This window comes from Balearica regulorum, chromosome 14 (genome assembly GCF_011004875.1).
Source record: "Balearica regulorum gibbericeps isolate bBalReg1 chromosome 14, bBalReg1.pri, whole genome shotgun sequence".
NCBI classification, from domain to species: domain Eukaryota; kingdom Metazoa; phylum Chordata; class Aves; order Gruiformes; family Gruidae; genus Balearica; species Balearica regulorum.
Window position 1 is genome coordinate 16,604,361 of NC_046197.1, and position 16,837 is coordinate 16,621,197.

At 53.5% G+C, this 16,837-nt stretch overlaps 1 protein-coding gene across 1 annotated transcript; it reads right to left on the reverse strand.

Moving 5' to 3' along the window:
• Window positions 1-4,293: 4,293 nt before the first annotated feature.
• Window positions 4,294-7,786, reverse strand: WNT8A (Wnt family member 8A). The gene is made up of 6 exons (XM_075766505.1): window positions 7,716-7,786; window positions 7,591-7,624; window positions 7,245-7,383; window positions 6,135-6,260; window positions 5,882-6,024; window positions 4,294-4,854 (listed from the first exon to the last, which is right to left on the reverse strand). Exons 1-6 carry the CDS (start codon window positions 7,784-7,786, stop codon window positions 4,294-4,296), a joined length of 1,074 nt encoding a protein of 357 aa, XP_075622620.1.
• Between the last annotated feature and the right edge of the window lie 9,051 nt (window positions 7,787-16,837).

Sequence of the window (16,837 nt, forward strand, 5' to 3'; positions counted from 1 at the left end):
CCTGCCTGAAGGGGAATTAGGCTGTGGGGGCATTTCCACCTCCTGGGAAGAAGAAACAAGAAGAAAAGCTGGCGGCTGCTGCTCCCGGTGAGGGTGCCAGGACGGGTGCCTGGACGGCAGCGGTAGAGGGGAAAGTCCAGGAAAGCTTGTGGGCTTAGCCTGGGCCGTTATCCTGGTACAAATCTCCCAACACTGATTTTCTGAAACCCTATCAACAGCTGAGCAGGCAGCTCTGACACAAACCTGCCCCGTTCTGTGGTAACACTAGAGCTGGACTGTATTATTTCTTCACTTAGAAAACGTTTCCCTTTTTCATTAAAAAATTACTACAAACCAGCTCTTTTCCAAAAATAAAGGCACAAATACACTACTGGGAAGGTGGTGATAAACCTCCACAAAGCCAACGGTGATTTCATGCCAATCCAGCTGTGGTCCCATGGGTTCCTTATCACATGCTCTGGCCGTGGCAACGCCTGAGTCCCATGAGCAGCAGCTCTGGCAAAGCCTGTTTGAACATGAAGGTGCTGCTCCAGGACTGTCCAAGCAGCTCCACAGCCCTGCCCGAAGTGCCCCTTTGGGGTGCCTGGTGGGGTGTGCCTGCTCCCGGGCATCCCCAGCACCCCCTCCCGCACCCCAGCGCTGCGAGGAGCCGATGGCTCCTCAGGGGCAGGCAGCGGGATTTTGGTCTGAGTTCATACAACACGTGCAGCACCTGGCCCTGACTGAGGTTTTTACTTTTTCATTGTAATTAAGATCATGACTGTTACTGCGGGACAGTAATTGGGTTCCTCCTCAAGGGTTTATAGTCCATCCCTTCCTCGGAGCGTGCAGTGAGCTACAGGTGGTTGGGATCAGTGTCTCAAATTGGAGTTGACTTTGGGTAATCATGAGTAAGTGCATTCAGGTTTGAAGACATCATTGCTCCCTTCAAATGCTCTTTAGCTGTGGTTGGAGAATGAGCCTCTACAAGCCAGCAGATCACAGGATTTTACTCTACTTTGGGTGGCTTTATTCATTTTGAAAACCACTGTGTAGGAGTTTCCTGCCCAGGTAAAATCACCACTGAAGTGATGAAATCAGCCTGATGGATTGTGCCCTGCAGGCAGCCTGGGGTTTATTACCCTGTGCACATGGCATTTCTGCGTGTGCTGTTACTGAAGGTGAGTACCAGTGCGCAGGGGTGTAGGGGCTCCCTGACAGTGCCGTGATGGATTAAGATGATCCTGAACTTCCATTGTTTTGTAGTGAGAATTGATGACCCTTGTATCCAGGCAACAAGGGGGAGGATGAGAGAGCTTCAGCTTCTCCAGGACTGCAACATCTCTGGCAAGGTGCAGCTCTAAGTAATAGAGTTGTCTTTTGTGTTTGCTCAGACTCAGTATTATCTCTGTGAGCTATAAAAAGAGAATGGCAATTTGTATCATGGGATGGTACATAACTTTCTCTTGAGTTTGCTTCAATTTGCATTTGGTCTCTGGCTTTTGCATAAGATACGCTTGTTGCCTTAGATAGTCTGGGTGCCAGAAATGTAAATGGATTAAAAAAAGCAATTAGACAAATTCAAGGAAGAACAGTTCATCCCCAGCATTTAAATGCAATGCAGTGGATACGAGTGCTGGCTCAGCGAGTCCCTGGCTGCGGGTCGATGGGAATGGGAGGGTTCAGCGGGAGAAGGATTGGTCTCTGCTGTGGTCTCTCTGCTCCTCTCCGCAGCCCCTCTCCCCTGGGACGGGCCCTGCACGGGACAGGTTTCTGGTCTGATGCCATGGACACCTGCACACACGTCACTTCTTATTTTCTGCAGTAATGTTAGTTTGAAAAGTTGTTGCAAAGACACGTAAGACACAAAGTGTGTCGCGAGCACGCCTGCTCACAGGGAGTTCTCATCCTCTGGGATTTACCTGTGCAGTTTATTAACCCTGCTATTGGTACACAGCAGGAGGGTTTTTTATGTCTGCTTGAGAGTTATCCTGGTGAGATACTGTTCCCTTCCATCAGCAGGGACTGTCCTGTGCTCTGTGTAACCTCATCGTGTGGCTCCGTGGGATTTTGGCAGCGCCCTGTGCCTGCCCAGGTGTGGGGCTGGTGCTGCCGAGCGCTAGTCCGGGCAACCACAGCAGATAGGACAGAAGCAGAGCCCGGGGGTTTTCGTGCAGAGAAGCCAGCCAGTGCACGAGATGCAGGAAAGGGCATTTGTTTGTCTGTTTTTATCGCTTCCAGTTCAGCCTAAATTTTGGTGGGTTGGAAATGCTGTTGTGGTAACGCTGTGCAAAAATCTCGGGGTTTTTTCTTTGGTGGTGTGGCCTGTCAGTTATGGAAATTTTGGAAATAGCTACTCCGAAGGCAGCAAAAAAAGCCGCTTCCCCCCCCCCCCCCCCCCCAAACTGATGACGGTCTGCTGGCACAGCCCTTCCAGCTTCAATGAAACCGCTCTTTGCAAAAATAAATGCATAGAAGTCAGTTGTGCTTCCCAGCTTGTGTGTTTTACACCTTGAGCTTCCTGATTTGGCTCGAGCGTGTGTCGAGGCTGTGTTTGCACCAGGAGCTGTAGGGATACCCGGATACAATAGCATCAAAGCATTTGTAGTGTGGGCGCAATACGCTGGCAGAGCTGTTGGGTTGTGGGTTTGTTTTTTGGTTGGTTTTGTGGGGTTTTTTTTCCACTTCTCTCTTTCTCCTCCTCCTCCTCCCCTGGCTGGAAAGCAAATCTGGTAGAGCATCCTTTGCCCCTGTGTCACGGGTGCGGGCTGCGGCACGGTGCTGGCTCCCTCCAGAGCAGCACTCCGACTCCTGGGAGCAATTGGGGCTGAAACACAGCCCTGGAGAGCGCAGGAGAAGAGCAGGACTCACTCGGAACAGCAGCAACCAGTGCGTGTCCCCTCCTGCCCTCCCCACCGTGGGGCTGTTTGCACCCAGAGCAGCAGGGAACCAGCAGACACATTCACAACTGTCCCCAAGTTTTCTCTCCTGTCCCCAGTTCAAAGGGCTCCTCTCGTGCCTCCGAGAATTTTGCAGTGAGTGCCGATGCTTTCCACATCAAAGCGGGGCAGCCCCGCATTGTCTGGGGGACGTCAGGCTGTAGGCAAATTAAAGAGGTGTTGGGAGCTTCAAAATCGGCTTTAGCCAGCAGTGTCTGTGTACTCAGCGCTTGAAAAAACTTAGATATTGCGGTGATAGGTATTAAAGCAAACCCTCCAGGGACTGAAGGCTGGAGCCAACTTTTATTGAGGTCTAGGAGTACCACCTTCTCGCTGGCTTCAGTGGCTTTTGGATTAATGATGAGAAGTGCTGGGTTTTGCACAGAAAGGGACAATTTTGCACCTAAAGTCAGGCTGCTAGGGAGCCAGAAAGAAAAAAGGCAATCCTTTTCATTGTGGTGTTTATTGCAAAATACACTCCAAAATCTAACTCTTTAGGGATACCTTCAAAATATATAGAGAAAACAGATTGTGCTAAGCAATAATACAACTTATTAATAAACAACATTAGATATAAAGAATTCTGAATTCTTACCTGCTAATTATGTTGGGTTTTTTTAATAAAAAGTATAGGAATTGTAAACAGCTTAATTTCATCCAGTACAAATACAAAAAGCTACTATCTATTGGGGGCAGGAGTTCTGGTACCAAAATACAAAATTTAAAAAAAACCCAAACCAACAAACCCCAAACAAAGGGGAAAAAAACATTATGAAATCTGTAAACACTGGCTGTAAACCTATCGAAGCCCTCAAAAGGCTGCAGTTGTTGTAATATACACTGTGATGCTGCAAACCCCCCTCTCCCATCAGAAAGTGCATAAGTTTCCCCCTGGAAATGCTGCCGAGCGGCCGCTGTGCACGAAGGGCCGGGCTGGGGGTGCCCCAGCTGCGGTGCCTGTGGCTGCTGGGACCGAGCCGCCCCATGGGACCCGCTTTTGGCCACGGCGCCTGTCCCCACCTCACTCCCCACCACCGCTGGCCTTGGTGGACCCGCTGGACGTGGCACAAGGGGTTGAGTCCAATGAAAACGCCAAATTCTTCCTCTGGCCGATACATGAATAAAGTGACTCCCAAAAAGAAAGAAGCTACTGGTAACTATTGAGGAAAAACCATGGAAGACAGAAAGACCGTGGTTCCCCTGCGCCTCGTGCTTCCTAATCTCGCAGCATCCGTCCGCAGGAGGCCCCGTCGCCTCGCGCGATGCCCCGCTCAGCCCTCTGGACCCCAGGGACGCTCCTTCCCTCCCCAGCTCCGCCGGTGGCTGCCGAGCATGGGGACACCAAAGCGTCCTCCTCGGGAGCCAGGGCCGCCGTCTATCTCTTATGGCCCTTGCTCCTCCGCTTGATGTGGTTGGGGGCGGCGGTGTCGCGGCGGGCGCAGAAGTGCTTGGCCACCAGCTGCCGGCACTGCTCGCACCGCACCGTGCAGCACCAGTGGAACTTGCAGTTGCAGCTGGCCACCGCCTCCGTCCTCCTCTCCTCCACACGGAGACCGCACTCGGTGCACAGCCGCCGGCAGCTCCTCTTCTCCCACTGCGAGAGGTTCTTGCCGGTCTGCAGGCACTCGCGGCCCTCGGTGCCGTGGTGGCCCAGGCTGGCGTTCCTCGTGCAGTAGTCGGGGGAGTCCTCCAGGAAGACGAGCTCCGTGGCGTGGACGTGGTGGAAGGTCTCTGCCGTGGCCCCGCGGCTGTCGGCGCTGTTGCCGGCTCTCATCCGCCTCTTGTCCATCTCCAACTTGTGGGCTTGGTTGTATTTTATCTTGAGGTAGTTGCCGATCTCGCGAAATTCGGCCAGCTGGAGCCAGCAGGTCTGGATGCTGCAGCTGCCTGACACGCCGTGGCACTTGCAGGCTCGCTTCATGGTGGCTTTCACCGCCTTGGTGGAAAAGGTGGGGAAATTAGGAGCAGCAGAGCATCATCATTTAAATCTCAAAATCAGGTACTTCTAATTTGGGGGGGGCAGTAAGTCAAAAGTGGTTCATGCTTGGTATGACTTCAGGTCCTTCCAAGACACGAGCTGATGCTCTTATTTTAGTTCTTGGAAAACATCTGTCCCTCTTTGCTAATTTAAAGGACAGAGATAATGAGTGGGCACAAACTACTGTCTCCAGCCCTTGCAGGAGCTGTTTCTCCGGGCCAGGAAAAAAGCGCCTTTGTCAGGTCATGCCCTTCTCACGCCACTCACCTCGCTCATCGCAGCATCAACCCATCATCCCTCTCAGAGGTTTCATTCAAAATGTGTCAAACTGCTTTGGAATAATCATACCCAACCTCTCTGCATCTCCTCCAGGCCAAGCACTTCACAGATATTATCTACGCATCTCCCTCTGGTATTTATAAGGTCTCAATCACTGGTATCTACGTGAGATTAAGCCTCGACACACCCTATGAGATAGGTATGTTAAGTGTTGCCATCCTTGTTTTTACAGACAAGGAGGTTTGGCAAGATGCTGAGAGCCTCTGCCGGCCCAGGCGGGGAGTGGGGGGCCAGTCTGGCAGCCGGCTCACACCTGGCTTCCCCGGCCAAATAGCTTGGAAATGCATATTGCAAGAAAGTAAAGTGGTTCTTGCTTTGGTTTACAGACCAGACGGTGGTAGGTGAGTATAAACCCCCTGCGCTTCTAAGTGGTGTATGCTCGTAGTTACCTGCGTTGCACACAGCTGCAGAAGCTGAAGTGGGAACAACTCTTGCTGAAATGGGAACAACTCCTACCGCAGTTCCTCGTGTTCAGGTCTAGGGCCAGATTCTGGCTGTATTTTTTCCCCCATGCAAATACTACAAGGCCCAGATTGCCATGGACAGCCGGAGACGGGGACCTGAACGGCCTATCAGATTCTCAGATTTTCTTTTCAATATAGACATTATTATTCTTATTACTATTATTATAATATCTTTGACTTACAAGTCTCCCAACTTCATTGTTGTGCAGGTTAATCAGCGCGCGGGTATCGTGTCCCGTTTCCAAAGCATCCACAAAGAGCTTGGAAATCCTCTCCCCAAACTCCACGTTGTCGCTGCATCCTCCCCAGACCCAGCCTCGGCCACCTGCAAGACAGACGCATGCTAAGCGCAGAACCGCCTCGTCGGGCCAAATTCTGCCCTGAAATCCTGGGGATGGAGAGACGATGTCAGCCCGTCTTGAGACGGCAGCTCACCGACGCGGCCGTTCCTGGAGTCGTCGCAGCCGCAGCTCTCGAAGTCTCCCATGCTGCAGTTCCTGGTGAGGGTGTACATGACGCCGGCCGAGCTGATGGCGTGTACAAAGGATGTTTCCCGGGTAGCTGGGGGAGAGGGGGGAAAAAAAAAGCTGTCACATGTAAACATAGATATCTGTCCCGGTTTATTGGGAATGAAGCTCTCCTGTGCTGCAAAGGTGCAAAAAGGGGGAAAAAAAACCAAACAAACCAGTTTGGGCAAAAGGGAAGGTGCTATAGAAATTAAATGCTCGTGATTGGAATCTCTTCAGGCTTCAGCATCGAGGGTTTCAGCAATTTGGCATAACACTATGCAGGTGTCTGTGTATGGGATGGAGTTTCTTGGCAACAGGAGGATCTTAAGGCGATGCCCCAACCCTGCCCTGGCCAAGGTCAGTTATCACTCGCTTCACCTGGCACTCCGTTTGTCTCTGTCCTTTCCTGCTCGGGGGTATGTTCATGCTTTGATCTTGTCTGCTGGGGAAAACCGTCATTGATCTTGTTTCAGTCGGTGGTTGAACCTGTGCTAACAGCTGTCTGCACCCACACTTCTCATTTAGTTTCTTTTCTGGCTTTCCTAATAAATTCAAATAAAGATGCTGCTCTGGGCAAAAGGAAATTTCTGCTTGTTGAAGCAGTCAGTATTCAGGTATATCCACAACTTCCTTACGAAGACAGTTTCTTAGTGCATGTCTCTGGTTTCTCTCTTCATCTCTCCTGCACTTCTGCCCGTTGCGAGCTCAGGTGCCTCCAGCATTGCGCTCCCTGGGATGCTGCGCACAAAGTGGCAGGAGCGAGCCCACGGAGCAGCACTGCGGGAAGGACCGAGCTCTAGCCCAGCACGGATAGAGATCCAGGGAGAGCCTGGGATTCCTAGAAAAATGTTAATGCTATTCATTGTATCCAATTAACACAGAGGGAGAAAAACCACCGTGATATTTGGGACACAGAAACCCTTCTCCATCGGTTGGTCTAATTATCTGCCCCAGCTCTCTCCAGAGCGCATCCCAGCTTGTACCCAAAGGCATCCCGGGTCGGGGATGCTGGTGTGGCAGGTAAAGGCGCACTCACCGCTGCGCAGCCGGTTGTGGGTGGAGAGCTGCAGGGCGCTCTCGGGGCAGTTCCAGCGCTCCCACCCGAACTGGAACTTGCACTCCTCCATCCCGCTGTGCGCCCCGGCCGCCACGCTGCTGGAGTACGTCAGGTAAGCCTGGCACGGGAAACAGCGGGGTTAAAATCCACCGCGTTTTACCATTTATCAACGAAAACAGACGCAAACAGGTTGCGAGTCCTTTCCCTCGTTACTCAGTGGGACTCGGAGCCAATATGCTCCGGGAAATCTGGTTCCTTGGAAAAGTCCCATTTCCATTTGCAAAACAAAATTGCTCTACTTAAATTCTTGACAGTTGTTAATTACCTTAGGTCCTGTCATCAGAAAGTTATTCACAGACCTGAAACAAAGAAAAGAAAATGAATCACGCAGTTTGCCGCAGGCCGAAGAGCATCCCTAAAAAATGCCCTTTCCACTGAGTTGGACCCTACCATGCTGCTGCGTGGAGAACGGTGCTGTAGACCCCTGCGATGGAGAGGATGAGGAAGGTGCTTGTCTTCATGGCTGTCACAAGGAGCGGGGCTGGATCCCTTCCACTGATCCGTAGCTCTCTGCACCGCAGGTCCCCGAGCGAGCAGGGCCACCTCCCTCCGCTCCTTCCCAAGGTGAGCTATCGGGATGGAGGAAAGCTGCAGGAACCTACAACCCTGATATTTATAAGGATGAAGTTGTGAATAGTCAAAACCCCCCATTCATTTGCTACCCAATGACTTAATGTGGTAAAAAAGCTCCCGCTCCAATGGGTGACAAGGAACCGCCTAAGGTTGCACTTCAAAAGGCGGCGCGGTGTCCCTGGGAGCGGGATGGTCTGAAGGAGAGCAAACTTCCCTAACAATGGGACACTTTTAACTCTCTTCCCCACAGCCAGCCATCCCTTTCTCTTGGCCCCAAGTCCGCTTGCCTTCTCCTTTTCATGCTCCGCTTGCCAGCGGAGGCTCAGTCCCCACGTCCCTCTGAAATAACAAGCTGATGCATTTCTATAGTTCCCCTGCTATCTGCCTGCTCCCTCCTATGAGAACTCCCCGAGGAGTTTAACAACCGTTCTGTAAAGATCTATAGGGGATAGACCTCCCAGGTCTTCTTGATTTGAAGAGATGCGTTTAACGGCGGGGCTTTTTTCCCCTCCTCGCCTCTTTACGATGAAAGTTTCTGCATTTCCATCCTGATAACAGCGTGCACGGCTCGGGAGTGTTTGGAAATCTCTAATTTACGCGGCTGCAACTTGGGAACACTGTGTGAATCATTTATGTGGTTTGCTCCATGCTCCAAGGCTGTAATTAGGGGAACAGTTTTCTGGGGTTAGCAATTTCCCTACGGTGAAGGCTGCCGCAGCAAAAGCCCGGCTGCTTGCTGGCCCTGCAGGCAGGAGCGCTGCCCGTACCCCCGAGCGGAGCGAGGGGCCTCCGCTGAGCCATGGGCTGTGCTCGGGAAAGGAAAATCCTTATCAGAGAAAACCCAAAAAAAGCCTCTTAATAGTTACAGCCAATATCATTAAGGGCTGTAAAGAGCTGCGGATGGAGCAACAGCAAGATGGTGTTCATGGAAACTTCTTGGTCTGTTTTCCTGCGGCTGAGTGGTCCCAATGAGGGCTGGCTCACCCCCGGCAGGGATCCTGCCCGCTGAGCGGGGCACTGTGGGCGCTGAGCCCGAAAGCGGTGCCGTGCCGTGCTGTGCCGTGCCGTGCTGTGCCGTGCCGAGCAGCCCCCCGGCTCTGCCAGGCGCTGCCCTGTGGCACACGGGTGCACCGTCTGCCCGGGGCTGGGTCCGGGGCAGGGCAGAGGTGCTGCCCGCCGCCGCCTCCTCCTCCTCTTCCTCCTCCCAGCTCCCCGGCTGACCCCGGGGTACATTAATCGCTGCTGCCGCTGCAGGGTGACTCAGGCAGGGGCTGCAAATGTGAGGTTCAAGGGAACGGGACTGTGCGTGGCACCCCGGGGGGGGGGGGGGGGGGGCCGTGCCACGAGCAAAAGGGGCCACACGGGGAAAAAACGCGTCTGTGCACCCGGGCGAGCAGCCCCAGCCAGCGGCACTACGGGCGGGCGGGAGGCTGTGTGGGAACCGTGTTGGCGAAGTACTCTGTCTGTCTCGCCGCGACACGCGTGGGAGCACCGCGAAGGCAGTAACGCGCCCTGTAGTTTCACACCTCGCAGGGCTGGGGGTCTGCAGCGCAGGTCTAGGGGCTCAGGTCCCAGGCTGCTGGGGGGGGGCTGTGTCCCCCCCCCCCTTCTCCCTCCTTCCCTGGGAGCAGGCAGACGAGCTCCTCGCTGTTCCCGGCTGCAGAGGGCACAGGGACTGTCCCCGTCCCGCTGCCTGTCACCACGTTAGTGAGCGGGAGGAGAACTCTGGCCCTCCAGACCCTGCAGAAGGGAAACCTGGAGTCAGTCGGGCAAAGCCGCAAACAACTGTTTGCAGTGGGAGGATTAAAATTGCAGATTGGTTGAAAAGCAGGGATGCAAAATACCTTCCAAGTGAGCACAAAGCTGGTGTAGTCTCGCCAGCCCGGCAAACCCCTCTGTGAGTCAGCATTTTAATCATTACCATCCCAAACAGATCCTACTTGTTAGAGCTGTCAAAGGACAATTACTGGGAAGAAAGCGTTTCCCATGTATTAGTGAAGTTCATTGATTAAAGCCCACGCACAGGGTTTGGAAATCTGCTGTGCATTTTCTATATGCACACAGGTCATTTGGAGGTTTTGTGTCTGGCTGCCCCCAGGGGCGTATTGATGTTTTTTGGTTTTTTTCTTTTGAGAGAGCTTGTACAGCTAAAAAAAAATGTCGGCGTGTCCGCTATGTCAGTTCACACATGATATTCCTATCACACGCCAGAAGAATAACAGCGTCTCTGGGCGTGAAGCTCTGCCGCGAGCAGTGGCTGCGGTTGGCAGGATCACACAGCTATTTGCTTGGGCTATTAAAAATGTCCCTTCCAATTAAAGTCACGGGGATCTTAAAAGTCGCTTGCAACGTTGTCACTTACTCTAGCTGTCAGCAAACAAAGCAGCGTGCTGGGACAAGCCTTCCCATGCTGCTGGTTTTTTCCATATTTACAGCTCGGTCCCGGTGAGCGGGAGCCAGCGCTTCTGCGGGGTCACCCAGCCCGGCAGACCGACGGGACTGCAACCATCCCAGTCCTATTGCTGCTGGACTTTCCCACCTTATGCAAAAGCAGACTTTGGTCTTGCTGTCTTGATCCATTTTGCATTTATAGAGCGCTTCATGCAATGTCCTCACAGTAAAAGAGACTAAATATAGCTGTCTCTGTTTTACACTTGGGTAAACTGAGGCACGGAGCTGGGCAGTCTTGAGATCTCAGGGTAAATCAGTGGCAGAGCTGGACTGGCGTAGCTGTTCAGAAGCTGATTCCGGTGCTTTGCTCCGTGCATCGCAGGGTGTGTGTGGGCGAAGCCTGGCCAGGGCTGGGTGCTCCCCGTCACCCGTGGGAAGAGCCCACAGGTCGCAGTCCGGCTCGCGTGAGCTGTAGGTCACATCTGTGAAAAGATGCTGAAGGAGTTTCTCTTTGGCTTTCCCTCTGCCTAGAAACTTGCTTTTGATTTGGTCTTGGATGGGGAAAAAAGAAATCTGAAAGGAAAATGCTGTTGAATTTACCTGGTCACACAGAAAATGAAGTGTCAGTCGTTCTGGGCAGCCTCGGACCCCACAGCAAGCCTTCAGCTGCCCGGCGTGGTGGCACCGTGGGAGTTTGCCTTGGCTCCACGTGCTGCTGCAGGGCAGGCTGTTGGGAAAGCGGTGTCCTGAATGTCAGCTGGAGCCCCTTGGCTTTACTGATAAAATGTTGATGCTTTGTTTCTTATTTTCTTGCTATGTGACCAAAGAGCCAGTGCTTTTCATGGGACGATGGAAATCCTAAAATATTTTGGTATCTGCCCCAAGTCAAGAGACAATAATAGCTGTAAATAATTTACAGCCCCATACACCCATAAAACCCTCTTCACATCAGAATATGGGCTTTAAGAGAAGGTAGACATGAGATAAATGAGTTTATACAAGAGCCACACACTCTGCCGGGTTCTCAGCTTGTCGGGACAGCGAGCCGCATGGCTGTGGACAAGAGGAAAATAAAGCCCAGACCACTTGCTAAATTGCCCTTGGCAGGTGACACATTCAGACCCCTAGCGTCAAATCCTGCATTGCTGGCTTCGTTACAATAAAAATCCACCTGGGTAATTAGAAAGCCACCTCCTCGCTGGGGAGGTGGAGGATGTTTTATGGTGGTCTCCCACACTGCCCACCCCGGGAAGCTGCCCGAGCCCCCACGGGTGATGTCCCTGGTCCGTACACAGCCGGCCGCTCAGCAAAGGGGACGTGTCGTTTTGCTTCAAAATACTCCGTCGTGGAGGACTGCAGCCGCAGGGCAATCCTTCTACTCAGTGCTCCGCAGGAACTGGGGTTTTTTAAGTCTTCCCAACTTTCCCGTATTGGGGAAAATAGGTTGCTCTGCCTGCTGCGCGGTCCGCGCGGACTGCTGCGGTTCCCAGCAGGACCCCAGCCCTGGATCCGGCAACACCGCTGGGAGTTTTGCCTGTAGAACAAATACGGTTCGATTCATGAATGGCAATTGAAGATGGAGGTGAAACTGAAATCGGGTTTTGTGCCACACCTATCCCACAGGCTTAGTCCTCTTCGTTGTTATTTTGGCACGCAGAAGTTGGCCCGATGTTCACTGAAAACAAGGTTAAAATGTCCAACAGTGCCAGCTTAGTGCCTAAGTCCTAGTGACAATATTACCCCAAGGAGTTCCTGTCTCCTGCCTCCCTGCAGCAGTTTGTCCCCCCTCCGTTGTACCAATGCAACCGGTTTTTCTGTCTGATTTTTAATCCTGATTCCCAACACAGCCTCATGCACGGCGTGGTGGGGTGAGCGGTGAACTTCATCGGAGGGGCCAGGAGCGAACGAGTGGAAGGTAAGAGGCTCTGCTGCTGAAGGAAACACATCCTGGGGTATAATACAGGACCATCGGGATGCCAAAACCCAGGACCACAGGAGGCTTCAGGTTGCACAGTTTGGGCTTTACATTTTTTGCTTTCAGGAAGTAAAAAATTCGGGTTTGGAACCAAATTCTGATTTTTCCAGCCACAAGCTGTCTGGGAACATAGACGCTTCCCAGCAAGGGCTGTCAAGGTGATTCGGGAAGAGTCCAATACCCTGATGGGGGTTGTAGGAATGGCAACAGAGCATCGCGGAGCCATCAGATGTGTGTGCACAGGATGTTGGGTTTAGGCAAGAAAAAAGAAGAAGGAGCAAATGAAGGAGGAGAACACCTCTTTTTTTTTCCATCAGCAAGAGGCAGAGCAAGGAGTAAGGAGCTCAAGCTGCAGCGGGGGAGATTTAATTTGTCCGTTGTGTCAGGAATGAGACAGGCGAGTGTGGCCCAGCCATGGCAGGGGGGGACAGGCTGGGTAACGGGTCGGGGTCCCTCCAGCCCCGTCGACTGCTCCTCTGCTCTCGGGGGGCAGCGGCTGGAGGGGGGTGTTCGCTCTATGAGCAGAAGCGCCTGTTTCCCTGGGGAAAGTCGTTGCTTGTTGATGCGCAGATTCCCCTGCGGTGCTGCCAGCCCTGGATCCCAGCGGCTGTCCACCGGCACCGGGATGTGGAGACGAGCAGCTCGTCTGGCCGGGACGGCTGCTTGCGGGCACGGGACGGGCCAGGGGGGCTGCAACCCCTGGCCAAGCTGGCCGGGCAAGGCTGCGGGCACTGCTGCGCTGGGGGCATGGGCGAGCTGCGTGCTCGCCGAACCAGAAGCTCACAACAGAAGGCTATTTCACTTGTAAGCAGATAAAGGGCATTTCTTCCCCTTCCCTCCCCCTGGTTTTGCATTGCGTGTTTTAAAGCTGTACTTTTCCACTATCTTCTCACTCCAGTGACTTCCCCGCTCCCTGTTCTAAGCCTCTGTCTCCCAGTCCTCACCCGCTTCCAGACTCCCAAAGGCAGTCCCCCTGCTCTCCCAGCATGGGGGCAATGAGTCTGCAGAGCCAAATGTCTGGATAAAAGCTCTGGCATCTCCCTCTGGGGAGGTGCAGGCAGCAGCGGCCCCTCTGCGCTGCCGAGGGTCAGGTCACCTTCTCCTGCCCCAAACTCTTCCGGCCCTTCCAGCTGAGCGAAACTTTTCCTCCCTGAGCACCCACGCCTGGCAAAGGGCTGTTTGTCCCTCCTGGCTGAGATTCCTAAACCCCACTGGTCGCTCTGTGCCTCTGTCTCCACAGCATCCAAAACCGATGCAAAACTACTTGCGGGCAATGACATGTCTGAACTTGATCCTGCCGCATCTCCAGCTGCCCCGAAAAGCGGGACAGAGTAAAAACCACCCACGTTTAGATCAGCCTTTGTATCTCAGAGGACTCAGCCACCCGGCTGGCCCCGGAGATGCAGCTCCATGACCTGATCAGCCTCACCTCACCTGCCTCCTTTAGGTGTGTCCTTCAAAGCCTACAGGGCTGTTTACACCACAGCATTACAAAGTAGGGACAAGTGGTTTGTTTTTCTCTCCTCCTGTAAAGGAAGTGTCATGCAAAACGGTGTTAGTGCAGCAGATAGGTCACTGCTTGGGCATCTGCATGAGGGCAACAGATCTCTGTCCTGGCAATGTGTCACCTCAGCAGATAAAAGCCTGTCCAGGAAGAGATTGGGCACTTGATACGGAGGAAAATTATCACCTCCTTCTTAATCATTCCCGGCCAAACTTGAGTTAAATTAACTGATTACAACCTGGCTCATGTGGTGCTCCCCAGCCCTTCTCAGCGTGGTTCCTCGCACTGTCCGCGGCTGTGGCTATGTCACCCCTCCTGCCCCCCATCCAGCTCGTGTCACGGGGAACAGATTAAGCCCAAAGATCTTCATTTCTCAGCTGGGGATATGTGTGTTGGTGCTGGCTGTGTCTGGCACACCGAGTGCAGATTTTGAGACTCACAGAAGAAAACGGTGATTTGAGCTAAGAGTATTTTCTTAAAACTCACCTTTATTTCTTCGGACAGAGGCGATTCTGAGTGCACAAAGCTGAGGCTTCCTCTGGGGGATCCTGGGCCAAAGAGTAACTTTAACACCACTTTGACGCTTGCCGGGAAAAACACGGTGAGGAGAAGGCTTGCTTCTGGCACCTGGGAAAGCGGTGGGGAACCTGCACTGCTCGGGGGCTCGCTTCCCCCGTGGTGCCTGCTGCAGCTCCGGCACTTTTCTCCCCGCCAAGGAAGCTCTTCTTGTCTTGCCTGTCTTTTCGTAGGCATCGAGCTGCGTATTTCCATTTCTTAGTGGAGCAGAGCGTTGATGCCATGGTCATATATACGCTTTGATCAGGCTGCGGATGAAGGCAGTGCCAGGCATTTATTAATCTTTGAGGTGGGAGGAGATGTCTCCAGTGAACTCCTGAGTTCAGAGTGAGATGACAACTCATGGCAAGGTCTCCGGCTTTACTAAACCAGTTTTAAGCCTCTGCTGTTTGGTTTAAAGTTGACCCGATGGGAAGGCGTAAGGTGGGGATCCAGCTCACCCATCCAGCTTGTCAGCACCCCCCGGGCACAGAGACCCATTAGGACCCTCCGTAGGCTGAATTTTTCCCAGTGACACCCTTTGAAAACAGATTGCCTTGATCATACTCTCCCTGAAAACCTGAACTAGTTTTGGTGGGAGCTTTGCCCCGTCCCTTTGATGAAAACAGCTCGGTTTTGCATCTGTTAATTCAGAGAGGGTGGAAATGGAGCAAAACCCTACGGTATGGGGACCAAACACAACGGTGCAGCACAGCATGAGCAGAGGGTGCAGCGGCTGGTGGGGATGCCCGTGGCAGTGGCGTCCCCCGGGCCATGTCCCTGTGGCAGTGTCCCCGTGGCACAGGCAGTGTCCCTCGGGCTGTGTCCCCATGGCAGTGTCCCTATGGCAGTGTCCCCATGGCAGTGTCCCTCGGGCTGTGTCCCCATGGCAGTGTCCCCATGGCAGTGTTCCCATGGCACGGGCAGTGTCCCCATGGCAGTGTCCCGGTGGCACAGGCAGTGTCCCCATGGCAGTGTCCCCATGGCATGGGCAGTGTCCCCCGCAGGCTGGTGACCAGGCTCCCCCCTGTGGGACATCCCCGCACCGCACACCCGTCCCAGCCTGTCCCAGCCACGCGTGCACCTTGGGTGGCTGGTGGACACGTGTGGCTGGGACAGGCTTGCACATCCGAGTAGCTCAAGCAGCAGCTGGACGAAAGCCGCCCGGTGATCCCGCCTGCCAGAACAACCTCTGGTGATTTCTTTGTTGCTCAGGTTAGCTGGCCCATCCCTGGGTTTTTCAGGCTGTATGGATAATAAAAAAAATACCTGTGTCTTGGCTCTGTGGTAAAACCAAAGTGTAATGAGATGATGACACTTGCTCAAGGGGAGAGGCAGGAGCAGTCCTGGAACACAGGCTTCTGAAATCCTGCCCAGTTCACCTCCCTGGCAGCGCCTCGCTTAAATCCCCCACGGTGCGGTCGGCATCGTTACTATATATTAACCGCGGGGTAAGTGGGGTGCTGCTGGCCCCGAGCGCTGGCAGGTCCGGCTGGAGGCACCGAGTGTCCGCAGGGAAACCCGGCCCTGCTCCCGTCAGTGTTTCAGATTGGCTTATGCAGGAGTTAGCAGCGCCCGGGGCGTTAATCTCAAGGCTCAATAAATTGAGCCCGCGGTGCCGCTTCGTGCCAGCTCCGGCCGTCGGCCGTCGTGCATCAGCCTTCTGAGGGGTCCAAGTGTGGCACCGTCCCTCGAAGCAGGACCCCTCCCCAGGGACTCGGCGCACACTGATGCAGAGACCAAAGCCACCACGGGTGTTGCCGGTCGGTGCATTTACCCCGACGTTACAGAGAGGAATAGAATCTCTGCCATTTGAGCATGGCTCTGGGATTTAACTTTTTTAGCCCATTCTGAATAGCGAGTGCTATTTTAGGTTAACTGCTTTTATTTCCTCCTCAGTCGTGCACCACTGAATGCTTCAGACATGAAGTTTAGAAAAGCAGGTAAGTTAAAGCTTTATTAGTGCTTTGTACAGCTAGGAAATAAATGAAGCTGGGGTCAGCGCTGTGAGGATCCAATGCTTGTGTCCAGGCAGCTCCCGTTTGAAATAGTCTTCAATTATCTGTTGTGAACAGGGAGGCAGATTCCTGCGGCCGATACAGCCACGCTGTCGTCCTGACATTTCCAATTCCCTGTGTATTTTTGAAACACATTAAAAGAGAAATAAAAATTAAATTGGAGCCCCGGCCGTGCATGCCGCGCTTGGGATGTTAAAGCAGCGGGATGATAAAATGGTGCCAGAGGTATGGTAAAACAGAGATGGGATGATTTTCAGCTGGGTGCATGGGAGAGGCGATGCCAGCACGGACCCAAGCGGGGCGGCACACCCCTGGGAGGGAGCACCGTGCCGTGCTGTGCCATACCGTGCCATACCGTGCCGTGCCGCTCCAGGGCTGTCCTGCGGCTGGGGGATGTCTGGGCAGGCCCGTGTTTACTGTGCGGTCATGGCAAATCCCCACTCGCTCACGCCAGGAGCAGTTTCCTCCAGGTTTTCCCCACTCTGAAGCCCTCCGT